The sequence below is a fragment of the Lutra lutra genome, chromosome 8 (assembly GCF_902655055.1).
Source record: "Lutra lutra chromosome 8, mLutLut1.2, whole genome shotgun sequence".
NCBI classification, from domain to species: Eukaryota; Metazoa; Chordata; class Mammalia; order Carnivora; family Mustelidae; genus Lutra; species Lutra lutra.
Genome location: NC_062285.1, coordinates 98,802,503 through 98,820,081, shown reverse-complemented (window position 1 = coordinate 98,820,081; position 17,579 = coordinate 98,802,503). Strand labels below are relative to the sequence as shown.

General features: G+C 36.9%; 1 protein-coding gene and 1 non-coding gene across 4 annotated transcripts in view; one reads left to right on the top strand and one right to left on the bottom strand.

Moving 5' to 3' along the window:
• The window catches only part of TBC1D15 (TBC1 domain family member 15), a 66,453-nt gene that overhangs the window by 39,360 nt on the left and 9,514 nt on the right, over positions 1-17,579 (bottom strand). For all 3 annotated transcript variants that reach the window (XM_047741062.1, XM_047741060.1, XM_047741061.1), the window contains 3 exons: positions 12,626-12,724; positions 11,957-12,031; positions 5,018-5,156 (listed from right to left, as the gene is read on the bottom strand). In XM_047741062.1, coding sequence (XP_047597018.1) covers positions 5,018-5,156; positions 11,957-12,031; positions 12,626-12,724 — 313 coding nt within the window. The remainder of the gene's footprint in view (positions 1-5,017; positions 5,157-11,956; positions 12,032-12,625; positions 12,725-17,579) is intronic.
• On the top strand, positions 359-464 carry LOC125108065 (U6 spliceosomal RNA). Its single transcript, XR_007129755.1, has one exon. It is a non-coding gene; the product is annotated as a U6 spliceosomal RNA (small nuclear RNA).

Below are 17,579 nucleotides of genomic sequence, written 5' to 3'. Positions count from 1 at the left end.
CTACACTGAGTGAAGGTAAATACACTGGTATAAAAAAGTAACACTGGAGGGTGCCTGGGTGGCTCAGTGGATTAAAGCCTCTGCCTTCAGCTCAGGTCATGGTCCCAGGGCCTGGGATGGAGCCTCACATCAGGCTCTCTGCTCAGCAGGGAGTCTGCTTCCTCCTCTCTCTCGGCCTGCCTCTCTGCCTACTTTTGATCTCTGTCTGTCAAATGAATAAATAAAATCTTTAAAAAAAAATAATAACACTGGAGTAAATATACCAACAGACATTTTATTTGCAAAAACCCAAAGAGCAGTGGGGAGTTGAGGATGAAAATATAACTAAGTTGTGAGTGCTTCAAAGAGAATGAATACAGTGCTTGCTTCAGCAGCACATATATAAAATTGGCACGATACAGAGAAGATTAGCATGGCTCCTATGCAAGGATGACACATGAATTTGTGAAGCATTCCATATTTTTAAGAAAAAAGAATGAATATATTCAATCTTCCACAAATTCAATCTACTAAAGTAAGACCTCAGTTCAATCCAAACTATAGTAACATAAATTATTTTCTGAGTTTGAGGGCTAGTTATAGAAGCTTAAAAAAATCTTAGGTTTGGGGCGCCTGGGTGGCTCAGTGGGTTAAAGCCTCTGCCTTCGGCTCAGGTCATGATCCCAGGGTTCTGGGATCGAGCCCCGCGTCGGGCTCTCTGCTCAGGGGGAGCCTGCTTCCGTCTCTCTCTCTCTCTGCCTGCCTCTCTGCCTACTTGTGATCTCTCTCTCTCTGTCAAATAAATAAATAAAATCTTTAAAAAAAAAAAAAATCTTAGGTTTGTGAACAATAGCATACCTGATAACAAGCAGCTTAAAAAATACATAAATAAAACTTTAAAGAACAAGGGGAAAAATGTTACTTTCCCACTACTACTTATAATTTTTATCCAAAAATGCCATTTTTACCTATTTTAACTTGGACATAGGCATATCTCCGAAATTTTAAAAATCCATTTCTCTAATGTTATTTCCTAAGAACAGTTACACTATCCTGTTATTCAAGATCTTAACTCAACTCCACACTATCAGCTCCACAAACAAAAACTGCATAGAAGATAATGTGCTTACAGAACTTAATAAAAGGGTAGATCAGTGTTGACCTGCATATATGTCACCTTCCTATAATAGTCGGGAACACCATAGCTCCATCAGCTCCAACAAACAGATCTCCTAATATGACACAAAGAAATCTACAGCTTACAGAAACTCTACCTACAAAAAATACAGGCATCATCACTATTTCATGGACACTTAAGTATCATTTGAAAGAAGTCCAGAAAGACTATAAAGTGATTTATCTCTACAGTGTCCTGCCTAGGTTCCATACCAGTTCAGATGATGCACTCACACCTAAGTCTGATACTACATTAAGCCCCATGTGCCCACTTGACTACATCATATTTCACTGGAATTTATATCAGAGCTCATAACACCACTACAAGTTAATACCAAAGTGAAAACAATTCTAGAATTCCAATGTCTTCCTGAATCATTTACATGCGAATGTATTTAGGACTACTAGATTATTTGCAAAGACTAAAAATACTTTCAGAGCAATGAAAAACTAGATATAGACAATTTCATTTTTTTTTTTAAAGATTTTATTTATTTATTTGACAGAGAGAGATCACAAGTAGACGGAGAGGCAGGCAGAGAGAGAGAGAGAGGGAAGCAGGCTTCCTGCTGAGCAGAGAGCCCGATGTGGGACTCGATCCCAGGACCCTGAGATCATGACCTGAGCCGAAGGCAGCAGCTTAACCCACTGAGCCACCCAGGCGCCCTAGATATAGACAATTTTAAAAATTAAGTTCTTAAATTACATAGAAAGACTATAAATTAATGCAAGAAAATCATATGAAAAATATAAATACATGCAAGCTATATGAATTATCAGGAGTTTGTGCATATTCAAAAATAAAACTTTTACACAGATTTTTCCCATGTTAATTGAAGAAACACATCACATATGAAATAGAAAATGCCTTATACATTTCCTCACTTGAAGCTCTGATAAACAATGAAAGAAACATTACAGGTCAATTCTGGAAGCCCCTTTACTTGAACATAATAAGCTTCATGAGAATAAGAACTTTATTTTGTTCATAATTATAATCTCAATGCCTAGAAGAGTAACTAGCACATAGCAGGTACTCAAAGATGCACTGAATAAATGAATAACCTGGTACCAAGTCAACATAAAAGAAACCTGCAATTTAGTCTACCACCAATAGCTAACCAGAAATAGGGTTACAAAAAGAAAACTAACAAATTCGAATTAACTCAAAATTTCCTTTTCTCTCTTAAAGGTAAATAAAACTAATTAGTTCTGCGGCACCTGGGTGGCTCAGTTGGTTAAGCATCTACCTTTGGTCATGCTTCTAATCCTGGAGTCCTGGGATCAAGTCCCACATCAGGCTCCCTGCTCAGCAGGGAGTCTGCTTCTCCCTCCCATGTGCCTGCATGCATACTCTCTCTCTCAAATTAATAAAAATCTTTAAAAAAATGAATTATTTTGATGAATGATGTTACCAAATACATGTAAGAAGTATCCCCAACACAATGACATGGGACAACTAACCATAACAGAAGAAGAGTAAAACTAAAACAGTTCAGTAAGTCCCTCTATGTCTTGAACAGAATTAACACCAAGGACATGACATTTTATTTGGATGGGTGTACAGAATATGATGGGAATCTGTTGTTCTGGGAAGAAACATTTTTAAAATATTTAATCTGGTATATGAAAACAAAGACTTTGTAATAGAAACTCTTAAAAAATATAAAGAAAGTTAAGTCTTTAATAGTCAATTTTCTAAGTTTTGTCCCAATTTCCTTTGTCACACAAAAAGTAAAAAGTATAAAATAGGAAAACTATACAATGATGAATAAAATTAGAAAAAATGCTTTTTAAACATATAAAAATGTTTCATAATGGCATAAATTTGAACTCTGAAACATCAAGCTCAGAAAGTATCTCCTTTAGGAAGAATTTTTGATGAGATATAATTGGATGAGATAGTCTGGGAGAAGAAGGGATGGCATGGGATAGAATGTACTATACTTCGTAACTCCTGCCAAATACATGCATGTGTATGCATACTGGGTCATATTGTGTTCAATACCATTTTCTACTACTGTATACACTCATAAATTTTTTTAAATACTAAGAAAAAAAAGAAAATGTCTCCTTAACTTTTATAATAATTGATAAAGGCTCTTTATAAGTCATAGTGCATGGCCAAGCCATATAAGCAGTATTTACATCTGTGGTTTTTTGCTAAACTACACAGTTACACACAGGTTCTCAGTTCTGTACATTAAAATCAACAGGACAGCATTTAAAAAATACAAATGCCTAGTTTCCATCCCTAGAGTCTGATTTAATTCATTGGGATGAAACACAGGCATTAGTACTTTTTAAAAAATATTAACCTCCCCAGGTTATTTCAATGTGCAGCCAAAGCTGAAAACTGCTAATCTAAAAAGATGTTTATTGTCAGATTATGCTCTTCTCATACACGTAATGCTTCTTTCTTTTATGGAATTCTGAAAACTCACTCCCTTGCTCTTTCCAATTGCCTGACATTTTCATTTTCAAGAAATCAACAATATTAGGCAACAACAAAGAAAAAAAGAACAGGGCGCCTGGGTGGCTCAGTGGGTTAAGCCGCTGCCTTCGGCTCAGGTCATGATCTCAGGGTCCTGGGATCGAGTCCCGCATCGGGCTCTCTGCTCGGCAGGGAGCCTGCTTCCCTCTCTCTCTCTCTCTCTCTCTGCCTGCCTCTCTGTCTACTTGTGATCTCTCTCTGTCAAATAAATAAATAAAATCTTTAAAAAAAAAAAAAAAAAGAACAATTCACATAACTTAATCCTGAAGATCTAATCTAGAGCAGTTAAAAACCACTTCACATGCTAAATATACTAAAACCCTGTGGTCTTATCTTAACACTTTGTATTGCTCTGGTAAGAACCTTCATTTTCAATAGAAAAAGAATGCCAGAAAGGAAAAAAACAAAAACCAAAAACAACACACCGGCATGATCTGATTTTAATTCACCAAAAGCTTATGAGTTACTATTAACTTCTTAATTGCCACTGTTTCCAAGAAATGATACAGTACAAAGTGTAACTACTGTATATGAGAGTGATTCCCCAGGCCATACATGAAAATCAGATTCACTGGGTAACAATGATGTAGAAATGTAGCATTACACATTCTAGCCAATTTTGGCCAGGTTTTCTGAATTGGGAAATGTGGATAAATCATAAACTCAGACTAAAATCAGCAAGAAATTAAATGTCCTTTTAGTTATAAAACACAAATTAATCAATAAGGAAAAAAAAACATTTTAACTCTGTATGAGTATTTACTATTTTTAAAGGAATCACAAATAGACGTGACTACATCATTAAATGGGCTACCTAAATCATATTTGGTGTAGTATATATGTTCTATCAGGCTGTTAGCTTGGCTCTTTTTTGTTATCTACATGTAGATTATCACCACAAAGCAGCACAGATTTAAATATACACATGTAATACATAAAGGAGAACAGTTCCTGGACATACATAAATGGGAGACTATAATGAGCTGTGAAGGTCTCAGTAAGCACTGAAATTAGAACAGTATGATTTAGTGGTATACTCCATCTCCCCCTGGTGCTTTAGGATGAAATAACATTTTTTTTTTTTTAAGGCTAGAAAAACATGCATGAGAGAAATCTAAAGCAATTTTTTAAATTGCCATGAATAACTACAAAACAGAATATGTATTTTTAAGGACTTTTTTTTTTTTTTTACAAAGTTAACAGCCAACAAAAAGAGATGAAGAGGGAATATAACTAAAATAGGAGTTCAATGTATTAAAGCACCAAATCATCCTTGTGATAGAGAAACATTAAAGAATTTTCTCTGCACTTTTATTTTTATTATATTGTAGCAGATCAGTTTAAGATTTCAAAAGATTTACTTCATACCTCCAGTGGTATGTGGTTTCTTTTTAGATGGAACTGTATTGACCATGTCCCACTCTGCTTCGTAACTGTTCAGATGTTCCGATCCCCGATGACCTCTTTCCTTTGGGACCTGCGTCCACTCTACAACTGAACTGGAGTCCTAAAAAAAATATACATATAAAATATTTAGGTACTAAAACTAGAATTAATTTCATTTAACAACATATTCTCAACTTCTCCATAAAGTTTGGAGATTATGACAGACATCACTGGTGGGAGGACCAACCACTATTTCCTATCCTTTTCTATCTTCACCTACCACCCACTCCATCCCCACCACTTCTCCACACCCCCCAACCCCATACCATGTGATCATCCCCCCCACCCACACCCCGCCCCTGCCAAGAAAGAAAAGCTTGCCCATGCAGTTAGTGTTGCCAATGAAATAAAAGCAGAGGTCAACTGCAGGGCTTTTGGAAATGCTTTTGCTTTCCTAATAAAAAAGCCTCATCCCTTTTCCACTTTCCCCTACTTTGAATGTAGCTATGATGCGTAAAAATATGGCAGCCATGTTATGACTGCAAGAGAAAAAACAGGAGAATCACTCCAAACCTGTAGATCTGTAGTTATTTGAGAAAAATAACCAAGATAGCAATTTTATTTAAACCACCACTGGTTGCATATTTCTCAAAATTTGCTAAGAGCTACAAATAACATACTACATGTATAGTTCTACAGAACTTAACATTTTAAAAGAGAATAAAACTAAAAGTCTAAAATTCAATATTAATAATTTAAATAAAAATATTTAATTCCTATACAATAAAAGGTAGCACAGGTATGTTAAAAATAAACAAGACTGGGTGAAAATGTTTTCAAAATGTACAGCAGACAAAAGAAAAACATCCAGACAACAAAAACAACACCTACCAAATTATTTAGAAATAGGCAAATATCAAAACAGAAAAACAAATGGTATGCACAAGCAAGTCAAGAAGAAATATGAAGGAACAAGCATATAGAAGACATCCAACTATAGAAACAATCAAAGAAAAATAAGTTAAGGAGTGCCTGGGTGGCTCAGAGGGTTAAGCGTCTGCCTTCGGCTCAGGTCATGATCCCAGGGTCCTGGGATGGAGCCCCACATTGGGCTCCCTGCTCAGTAGGGAGCCTGCTTCTCCCTCTCCCACTCCAGGCTTGCTTGTGTTCCCTCTTTCGCAGTTTCTCTCTCTGGCAAATAAATAAATAAAATCTTCAAAAAAAAGAAAAGAAAGAAAGAAAGAAAGAAAAAAAAGAAGTTAAGGGGCACCTGGGTGGCTTGGCTTGTTGTGTCTGACTCTTGGTTTCAGCTCAGGTCAGGATCTCAGGACCTGAGATGGAGCCACACATTGGGTTCACACTCAGCGTGGAATCTGCTCAAGATTCTCTCTCTCTAGTCCCTCTCCTTCCTCCTCCGCCCCTCCCCCTGCACATGCACACTCTCTCTCAGAAATAAATAAAATCTTAAAAAACAAAACAAAACAAAAAAAAACTAAAGAAACTTGGGATGCCTGAGTGGCTCAGTCAGTTAAGTGTCTGCCTTCCACTCAGGTGGAAGCCCTCAAGCCCTGCCAACAGGCTCTCCCCTTGCCAGGGAGTCTGCTTCTCCTTCTCCCTCTACCCCTTCCCCTGCTTGTTCTCTCTCTTTCTCTCTCAAATAAATAAAATCTTTAAAAGAAAAAAAAAAAAATCAGAAAAGCAAGTTAAGATGAATTTCAATTTTTTGTCCCATTTAAGTAAAAAATAAAAATAGGACAGTGTAAAGACATAGAAAAAAAAAAAACTAGGTCTCGACAGACCAATAATGAAATGTATACAGATAAAAGTCTGGCAAGATACACTAAACAGGGACAGATAAAGAACAGGATTCTAGTAAAGCAGGACTTCGATTTCTATTGTTTGTATTACTTGAATATTTTTACAAGAATGTACTCATGTACTGCTACTGTAATTTTTCAAAAAGAAAAAATGGAAAATCTGTAGGAACAGAAAGATATTATAAAGGCACAAGAAAATGAAGAAGTAGACTGAAAAAACAGAGAGGAAAACTGAATGAATGAAATCAATGGGGAAGACTTAAGAAACATCTACAGAGAGCCATCAGCCCAAAGACTTGGAACTGGTCGATCAAGTACTTCTGGAAATTAGGGTAGAGGTCAAGCTAAAAAGAGTACTAACAAAAGTCCAGAAGGCTGGAGGGTTACTTGTTAAAGAAAATAAAACAGATTATTTCTGGATTAGGAGAAACCAAGCACACTGAGCAAAGGGATAACACACTGAAAATAAGAATTAATTAAAAGTCCATCTATATAATGAATAAGTGAAATTCCAGCTCTCTTTCTCCACTCAGTTCCCAGAACACTGGCATCCAGGCATACGCTCTCCAGGAGGGAATCTGCAGGAATCTCAGGCAAATGACTAGCCCAAGAGAAAGGATCTAATTTTAACATTAGGGATTCCCCCAAGGGATTACCAAGCCTACCCATACCTACCTATACCTACAGAGGATAGTCGATCACTTTTTTTTGTGTCTGCTGTTAAATAATAAGCACCACACCACAAAGATCACCAAACATCAAAGGCAAGAGTCTACACAAAAAAAAGTCCAAATGAAACAAGGAGAAAAAAGTCAATTAGAAGAAACAGATTATATAGAGATAAAAACATCTTAAAACTACCTTTAAACTCTTTAGAAATAAGGAAAGATATATCCATAAAGATCAGGATGCTATTTTACAAAGGACTGGAAAAAGGACACTTACAATAAAATGTCTTAGAAATTAAAACTATAGCAAAAATGAAAAAGGCAACAGAAGAACTGAAAAATAAAATTAAAGAAACTTAAGGGATTCCTGGGTGGCTCAGTCAGTTAAGTGTTAAGTGAGTTAAGTTAACTTAAGTGAGCCTTCAGCTCAGGTTATAATCCCAGGGTCCTGGGATCAAGTCCCACATTGGGGTCCCTGTTCAGCGGGGAGTCTACTTCTCCCTCTGCCTGCCACTCCCCCTGCCTGTGCTCCCTCTCCCTCACAAATAAATAAATAAAATCTTAAAAAAAAAAAAAAAAACTGAAGAAACCTGGGATGTTTGGGTGGCTCAGTTGGTTAATCATCTGCCTCTGGCTCAGGTCCTAATTCCAGGGTTCTGGGATTGAGTCCCATTTCAGGCTCCTTGCTCAGCAGGGAGACTGCTTCTCCCTCTACCTGCTACTCCCCCTGCTTATACTCTCTCTGACAAACAAATAACATCTTAAAAAAAAAGAAAATTGTACCACCTCACACCAGTCAAAATGGCTAAAATTAACAAGTCAGGAAACGACAGATGTTGGCGAGGATGTGGAGAAAGGGGAACCCTCCTATCCTACACCATTAGTGGGAATGCAAGCTGGTGCAACCATTCTAGAACACAGCATGGAGATTTCTCAAAGGTTGAAAATAGAGCTACCCTACAACCCGGCAATCGCACTACTGGGTATTTACCCTAAAGATACAAACACTGTGACCCGAAGGGGCACATGCACCCGAATGTTTATAGCAGCAATTTCCACAATAGCCAAACTATGAAAAGAACCTAGATGTCCATCAACGGATGAATGGATAAAGAAGATGCAGTATGTGTGTGTGTGTGTGTGTGTGTGTGTGTGTATGTGTGTATATATATATATATATTTTTTATATAATGGAGTACTATGCAGCAATCAAAAGAAATGAAATCTTGCCATTTGCAACAATGTGGATGGAACTAGAGGGTATTATGCTGAGTGAAATAAGTCAATCAGAGAAAGAAACTGTCATATGCTCTCCCTGATATGAGGAATTTGAGAGGCAAAGTGGGAAGGTGGGGGATAGGGAAAGAAAAAATGAAACAAGATGGGATCGGGAGAGAAACAAACCATAAGAGAGACTTTTTTCCCCCCATGAGAGATTCTTAATCTCACAAAACAAACTGGAGGGTTGCCAGCGGGTGGGGAGAGGGTGTTTGGGTTATGGACATTGGAGAGGGTATGTGCTATGGTGAGTGCTGTGAAGTGTGTAAGCCTGACAATTCACAGACCTGTACCCCTGGGGCTAAAAATACATTATATGTTAACAGGAAAAAAAAGTTAAAAAAAAAAAAAAGAAAATGAGGAATGATTAGAAAAAAATGGAAGGAACTTCCTAGAAAAAATACACACACATACACACACAGAATTAAAAACAGGAAAGAAAGGATTAAAAAAGTAGAGGACCAATCCAGGTCTAAAGAGTGCAAGAAAGAAAGAAAATAGAAAATGGAGCAGAAGAAAAAAATCATCACGGAAATAATTCGACATTTCTTACTAACTAAAGAACACAAGTTTCCATATTAAAAGAGCCCATCAAGTGCCCAGAACAATGGATAAAAAGGACCACAAAGGGGCGCCTGGGTGGCTCAGTAGGTTAAGCCTCTGCCTTCAGCTCAGGTCATGATCTCAGGGTCCTGGGGTCGAGCCCCACATCGGGCTCTCTGCTGAACGGGGAGTCTGCTTCCCTCTCTCTCTCTGCCTGCCTCTCTGCCTACTTGTGATCGCTCTTTCTCTCTGTCAAATAAATAAATAAATAAATAAAATCTTTAAAAAAAAAAAAGGACCACAAAGGCTACTATGAGGACATCTAGAATACAAGAAACAAAGAGACAATCATGAAAGCTTCTAAAGTGAAAAAAAAACATAAAATGGATCAGGAGTTAGAATGTATTAGACTTAATATTAATAAAGGAAATTAGACAAATGTAGAGCAATAATGTTAAAAAATACGTGGGAAAATTTCTTTTTAACTAATTCTATGTGAGCCAAGCTATCAATTCAGAATTAGGATAGAAAAGTCTAAAGAAAGTAATTTCTTTGCTCCCATACATCCTTTTTTTCAGAAGCACCAGAGCTGCATGAAAACAAAGGAGTAAACCAAAATAAAAAACAGCACAGGATATAAGAAATGGGGATAAAACTATGAGGAAGAGGCAAAAAGAATCTTCAAGACAACTGCTATACAGCAAACCAAAAGGGCAGCCAGTTCAGAACAAGCTTGTAAGGCAGCTCTGGAAGAAATGTCTCTAGAAGGTGAAAACTGGAGGCACCTGGGTGGCTCGGCTGGCTGAGCATCCAGCTCTTGATTTCGGTTCAGGTCATGGATCTCAGGGCCAGTCAGGCTCTGTACTCAGCAAGGAGTCTGCTTGGGATTCTCTCTCTCCCTCTCTCAGTCTGTCACCATCTCCCTCCACCCATGTGAATGGCTCTCTTCCTCTCTCTCAAATAAATAAATTAATCCTTAAAAAAAAAAAAGATGAAATCCAAAGATCATATACATGTTGAAATATTTTGAGAAGAGGGTTGTCTGGGTGGCTCAGTCAGCCGAGCAATGCCTTCGGCTCGGGTCATGATCTCAGGGTCCTGGGATCAGAGTCCTGCATGGGACTCCTTGCTCAGCAGGGAGCCTGCTTCTCCCTCTGCCTGGGAATCCGCCTGCCTGTCCTCGCTCTCTTCCTTTCTCACAAATAAATAAATAAAATCTTTTAAAAATAAGTAAATAGATATTTTTGAGAAGATATGCAGAGAACTGAACCTGAGTTTCAGGGTGAATTAGAGATAAAACAGAAATCTCTACATTCCACAGTAAGTCAATATACAATACAAATGGTAAACTCACTGCTATCATATAACCTGACAATTCCACTACTAGGTTTTTAAGAGAAAAATAGATGTCCACACAGAAACTTGTATGTGAATGTTCATGTCAGCATTATTTAAACTAAAAAAAAAACCACCAAAAATCCATCAACTGATGAATGTACAAGATGTGGTATAGTAGTCCTTCCTACCACATATCCATGGTTTCTCTCTTCCACAAAGAGTTACCTGTGGTCAGCAAAGGTCCATCTAGAAGCAGATGATCTACCTTCTGACAGTAGGTACATACATTTAGTAGCCTAACACCACGTCACAATGCCTATGTCATTTGCCTAACTTATAAACTTTATTATAGGTATGCACAGGAAAAAAGACAGTATGTATAGGGTTCAATACTATCTGTGGTCTCAGGCATCCAATGGGGGGGGGGGTCTTGGAATGTAACCCAATGGATAAGGGGAGACTACTATATTTCCATAATTGCAATGCTGTTCGGCAGGCAGGCAAGAAAGCAAGAAAGAGAGAGAGTGAAAGAGAAAGAGAAAGAAAGAAAGGAAAAAGAAAAAGAAAAAGGAAAAGGAAAAGAACGAACTGAGATATGCTATAACATGGATAAACCCTGAAAACAACAGGCTAAGAGAAAGAAGCCAGTCATGAAAGATCACATACTGTATGATTCCATCTAGATGAAATGTCCACAATAGGCAAATTTGCAGAAACAAAAAGTAGATTACTGGTTGCAAGAGGCTGGAGTTAAGTGGGAATGAGGGGTATACTACTAAAAGGTACAGTTTCTTTTTTAAGGAGTAATGGAAGTGTTCTAAAATTAGATATTAGTAATGGTTACACAACTCTATATGTATTAACACCAGTGATTTACACACTTTAAAAGAGAAATACTATGGCATATGAATTACAGTTCAAAAAAGTTGTTTAAAAAATGGCATTCCTGGGGTGCCTAGGTGGCTAAGTGGGTTGAGCCTCTGCCTTCAGCTCAGGTCATGGTCTCAGGACCCTGGGATCAAGACCCACATCGGGCTCTCTGCTCAGCGGGGAGCCTGCTTCCCCCTTTCTCTCTGCCTGCTACTCTGCCTACTTGTGATTTCTGTCAAATAAATAAATAAAATCTTTAAAAATAATAATAATAAAAATAAAAATAAGAATAAAAATGGCATTCCTTACACTGGAATGAATAAATGAATATGTGAATGATGAATGAACACAAAAACAAAAAAATAAAAATAAAAGTGGTACTTCCTTTAGCCACTCCCATTAAGTACCTTTCCAGCATAGAGAATACTAGAAGAATCTAAAGCATCATCCAATGGTCTCCAGTCCACTATTACTTCAGCATCCTAGAAAAAGAAATTATGGACTATATTTACTATTCAGCAGCATCTTACATTCTCAGTTACCTATATTTAATTCCCTGAACCCAAAATGAAATTATTAAACCCTTAAATATTAGCATTTTAAATATGCAATATCATAAGTAAACCACTACTTGACAATAAATTTTATGTACATTTTTAAATTCTGTTTATTTTTCATGACAAAAAATTTATCATACTGAAACTTTTACATAAGTTTTTAATATTCCATGCCACTTTATGGGTCTATTGGAAATATTTTTTTCCTTGGGTGCCTGGCTGGCTCAGTCAGTGAAGGACGGGACTCTTAATAACAGGCTTGTGAGTTCAAGCCCCACACTGATTGTAGAAATTACTTAAAAATAAAACCTTATAAAAATTTTTTTAAATAAAGCATCTTTTAACATCATTTCTACATTAACATCATTTTCATTTTAACAAATATTTTCATGTTTCATTTTCATCACTGTTCAATTACATAATTTACCTTACACATGAAATTCAAACTTACTGATAATGCCTCGGAGATAAACCACTGCATAAACAATTATTAAATAAAATCATTTACTAAAAACATACCTTTTCTAACACACGTAATATTCCTGAAATCAAGCTGTCTTGGTCATTGGTTTTTCCACAAGGTGAGTGAATATAGACCCCTTCCTGTTCATATATAATCTGGAACAACAACAACAAAAAAAATCACACCATTATTATACAGTAATATTTTGACATTTGTTTAAAAAAAAATTAGATGTTTTCATACAAAGCCACATTCTGATTATTTCATATACAAACATATTATTTTAAAAATACCACTCGGGCTTAAGAGCACTTTAAACTAAGATAAATTGGAAGGAAGTTTGCTGTATAGAAGTTTGTTGGTTTAGCAGTAATCACAATCTTGATCATCCCCATAAACAAAGATGTCACATTAATTAATACATGTCTCAAGTGAATTCCACTTAAAATATATTCTTAATGTTAAGCAAGATACTGGTTTCAAACTGAAAAAGGCCATGAAAATATTCAAAAATAAGAACAGATGAAATACAATAAGGAATCAATGCTTTTTTTTTTTTTTTTTTTTTTAAAGATTTTATTTATTTATTTGACAGAGAGAGATCACAAGTAGATGGAGAGGAAGGCAGAGAGAGAGAGAGAGAGAGGGAAGCAGGCCTCTTGCTGAGCAGAGAGCCCGATGCGGGACTCGATCCCAGGACCCTGAGATCATGACCTGAGCCGAAGGCAGCGGCTTAACCCACTGAGCCACCCAGGCGCCCCAGGAATCAATGCTTTCTAACCATTCCCAGAACAGCACGTTTTACACTAAAACCATTTCAATGAGTTTTGTAGCACAGTAGCATAGAAACTCAGGGAATAATATGGGAGTTTTCAAGAGTAATGATGAGGACTTCTAGGAATGATTAAAGTATTCATCCACACAAATATTTACTGAGTGCGTGTATATGTAAAATCATGCGAAAGACTACAGTTAGATATAATTAAAACATGGTCCTGAACAATAATATCCTATGAGAATATAAGGGAGACTGAAGTTAACTCCTGAGTAAACTGAACCATGTCAAGTTAAGACTTATCCTCTATTAGCATAATATTATAAATTAAGATTCCAGTACTGGGACCTACTTCAAAAATTAACTTTTTTTCATGACAGAAATAAGAGAAATAAAATCATCACTTTGAGACCTAAGTACTTTTGACATATACAAGTTTGGAATAGAGTGTAAACTTCTGTTTATGTTAACCTTTTTCTTTTTTCCTTAATTCCAGTATAATGAACATACAATTATATTAGTTTTAGGTGTACAACATAGTGATTCAACAATTCTATACATTACTCAGTGCTCATCATAAGTGTACTTTTTTTTAATTAATTCAATTAACATGTAATATCTTATTTGTTTCAGGGGTACAGGTCTGTGATTCATCAGTCTTATGTAATACCCAGTGCCCATTACAACACATACCCTCTCTTAATCCCCTTCACCGATTTCACCCATCCCCCACCCACCTGCTCTTTAGTAGCCACCAGTTTGTTTTCTATATTTAAGGTCCTTGTTTTCTTGTCTCTTTTTCTGTGTTCATTGGTTTGTCAAATTCCACATATAAGTTAAATCATATGGTGTCTTTCCCTGAATGACTTATTTCACTTAGCATTACACGCTCTAGATCCATGCATGTTGTTGCAAATGACAAAACTTCATCTTTTTATAGCTGAGTAATATTTGCATTGTGTGTGGGGGGGTGTATATCACATCTTCTTTATCCATTCATCTGTAAATGGATACTTGGGATGCTTTCATATTTTAGCTATTGTAAATAATGCTGTTATAAACATAGAGATGCATGTATCCCTCTGAATTAGTGTTTCTGTATTCTTTCGGTAAATACCCAGTAGTGGAATTACTGGATCTTATGGTAATTCCTTTAATGTTTTGAGAAATCGCCATACTGTTTTCCACGATGGCTGCACCAGTTTGTATTTCCAACAACAGTGCACAAGGGTTCTTTTTCTCCACATCCTTGCCAACAGTTGTTTCTTGTATTGATTAGTCATTCTGACAGGCATGAGGTGGTATCTCATCATGGTTCTGATTTGCATTTCCCTGATGATAAGTGATGATGAGGATCTTTTCATGTGTCTTTTGGCCATCTGTGTATCTTCTTAGGAGAAATGTCTGTTCTTGTCTTCTGCCCATTTAATTGGATTATTTGGTTGCTTTGGTATTGAGCTGCATAAGTTCTTTATATATTTTGGGTACTAACCCTTTATCAGATATGTCATTTGCAAAGATCTTCTCCCATTCTATAGGCTGCCTTTAAGTTTTATTGATTGTTTCCTGGTGGGGGATGGGTGAAATAGGTGAAGGGGATTTTATCCTGATGCAGTTCCAATAGTTTATTTTTGCTTTTGTTTTCCTTGCCTGAGGAGACATATCTAGAAAAATGTTGTTATAAATGATGTCAAAGAAATTATTACCTATGCTTTCTTCTAGGACTTATATGGTTTCAGGACTCATCTTTAGGTCTTGAATCCATTTGGGGCTTATTTTTGTGTATGGTATAAGAAAATGCTCCAGTTTCATTCTTCTACATACAGCTGTCCAGTTTTCCCAACACCACTTGTTGAAGAGACTGTATTTCCCCCAATGCATACTCTTGCCTCCTCTGTTGAAAATTAATTGACATGGGTTTATTTCTGGGGTTTCTGTTCTGTTCCACCCAGCTGTGTGTCTATTTTTGTGCCAGTAACATACAGTTTTGATTACAACAGCTTTGCAGTATATCTTTTTTTTTTTAAGATTTTATTTATTTATTTGACAGAGAGAGATCACAAGTAGGCAGAGAGGCACACAGAGAGAGAGAGAGAGGAAAGCAGGCTCCCCACTGAGCAGAGAGCCCGACATGGGACTCGATCCCAGGACCCTGAGATCATGACCTGAGCCGAAGGCAGCGGCTTAACCCACTGAGCCACCCAGGCGTCCCTGCAGTATATCTTGAAACCTGGGACAGTTATATCTCCAATTCCGTTCTTTTTCAAGACTGCTTTGGCCAGTCAGGGTCTTTTGTGGTTCCATACAAATTTTAGGATTATTTATTTTAGTTCTATGAAAAATGCTGTTGGTATTTTGACAGGGATTGTATTAAATCTGTAGACTGCTTTGGGTAGTGTGGACATTTTATGTTTACCACATCACTATTCAGTATACCATGGAGACCAACATGCAAGACAAGCACTATCACAACCCATCACCATCATGCCCTAGTTATCAATGTAAATGGGTATGCATCTTCCTGTTTTTAACCAACATTTATGAAATACTTATGCACAAGGAACTCCACAGGTTATAGTTTAATTCCCAAAACCCTAGACCACAGGCTCTATAACTGTATCCTACTTTATCATTAGAATGGAAAGCCCATTTGCGTTAATGAGAAAACTGAAAGAGAGGTTAAATGCCTCAGATCACTGATGCAAATAGTAAGGGACTGTTAATGAGTGGAGGTTAAAATCCAGGCAATCTCGTACCAAAGAACTCTGCTACTACGTTATAAAGTACATTACTTTTACTGTTATTCCCATGTTATGTTATCACTTGTGATATGAAGTTATATGTCAGGAAAAGAGTCCTTCTAGTAAACAAGATCACCAGAGAAGTTCTTTTTTTTTTTTTTTTTTTTTTTTTTTTTTTTTAAAGATTTTATTTAACAGATAGAGATCACAAGTAGGCAGAGAGGAAGAGAGAGAGAGAGAGAGGGAGGAGGAAGCAGGCTCCCTGCCTAGCAGAGAGCCTGATACGGGACTCGATCCCAGGACCCTGAGATCATGACCTGAGCTGAAGGCAGAGGCTTAACCCACTGAGCCACCCAGGCAGCCCCCACCAGAGAAGTTCTGATTTCAAAAACCCAAGATAGCCTTCAATGAAATAGTTGTTAAGAACCAGACCAACATTAAGCAGAAGACAAAGACTGGGGACGGTATGAGTTGGGAAGCAGTGAGAGACAATTCTGTATATTTTGCATAAAGATAAAAACCTTTAAAGTACACAGATTTATTCACAAATGTGCATAAAGATATGCTTAAGACTATTCACAATACTATTATTTATAGCATCAGGTTGGGTGAGGGAGGGAGGAAAAAAGGAAAGTGAGGAATCTAAAAATCCACAGAGTGAAATGATCAGATATATCCTAGGACAGTCATTCTATGGGGAATACTATTCGGAAATCAATAAAGGAAATGACAGATCAAATGATCAAACATGGAAAAAAACTGCCAGTTATATATAGTATGATGACATTTTTATTTTTTTTTTAAAGCTTCTCTAAATTACTGTAAAATACCCAGAACAAGTTCTGGAAGGACACACTTTAAGATGTTAACAGATTACTTGTAAAAGAGAATGGGATACTGAAAGACTGAAAGAAAACTGTAATTGTCTATGTTAATGCCTCTAACCTACTTGAATATTTCGAAGTTAAAATACAGTTACACATTGCTTAGTAATAAAAAATAATTTTAGGGGCGCCTGGGTGGCTCAGTTGGTTAAGCGACTGCCTTTGGCTCAGGTCATGATCCTGGAGTCCTGGGACTGAGTCCCACATCGGGCTCCCTGCTCAGCCAGGAGTCTGCTTCTCCCGCTGACCTCAATCCTCTCATGCTCTCTCTCTCTCTCTCTCAAATAAATAAAATCATTAAAAATTTTTGAAAAAAAAAGGTAATTTTAATAAGTAAAAAAGGAAATTGCAGCAGTATAAACTATAACCTTTGCAGACTTCACTTTATCAATTTCTAAAACAAGAGGTTAAACTAGATAATTATATCTGGGACCACAATATGGAAGTATGGAAAGGTTAAGGGAAAGAAATCCGTTAAAATCTCAAGCTTGAAAGAGAAACAGATCAAAGACATATCTGGAAAGCACAGGTTAGCATATTTTCCACCTAAGTCTCAGCTAAAACAGTAGTTAAAAGCTTCATAGTTTTCAGGTCTCCTGAGTGGCTCAGT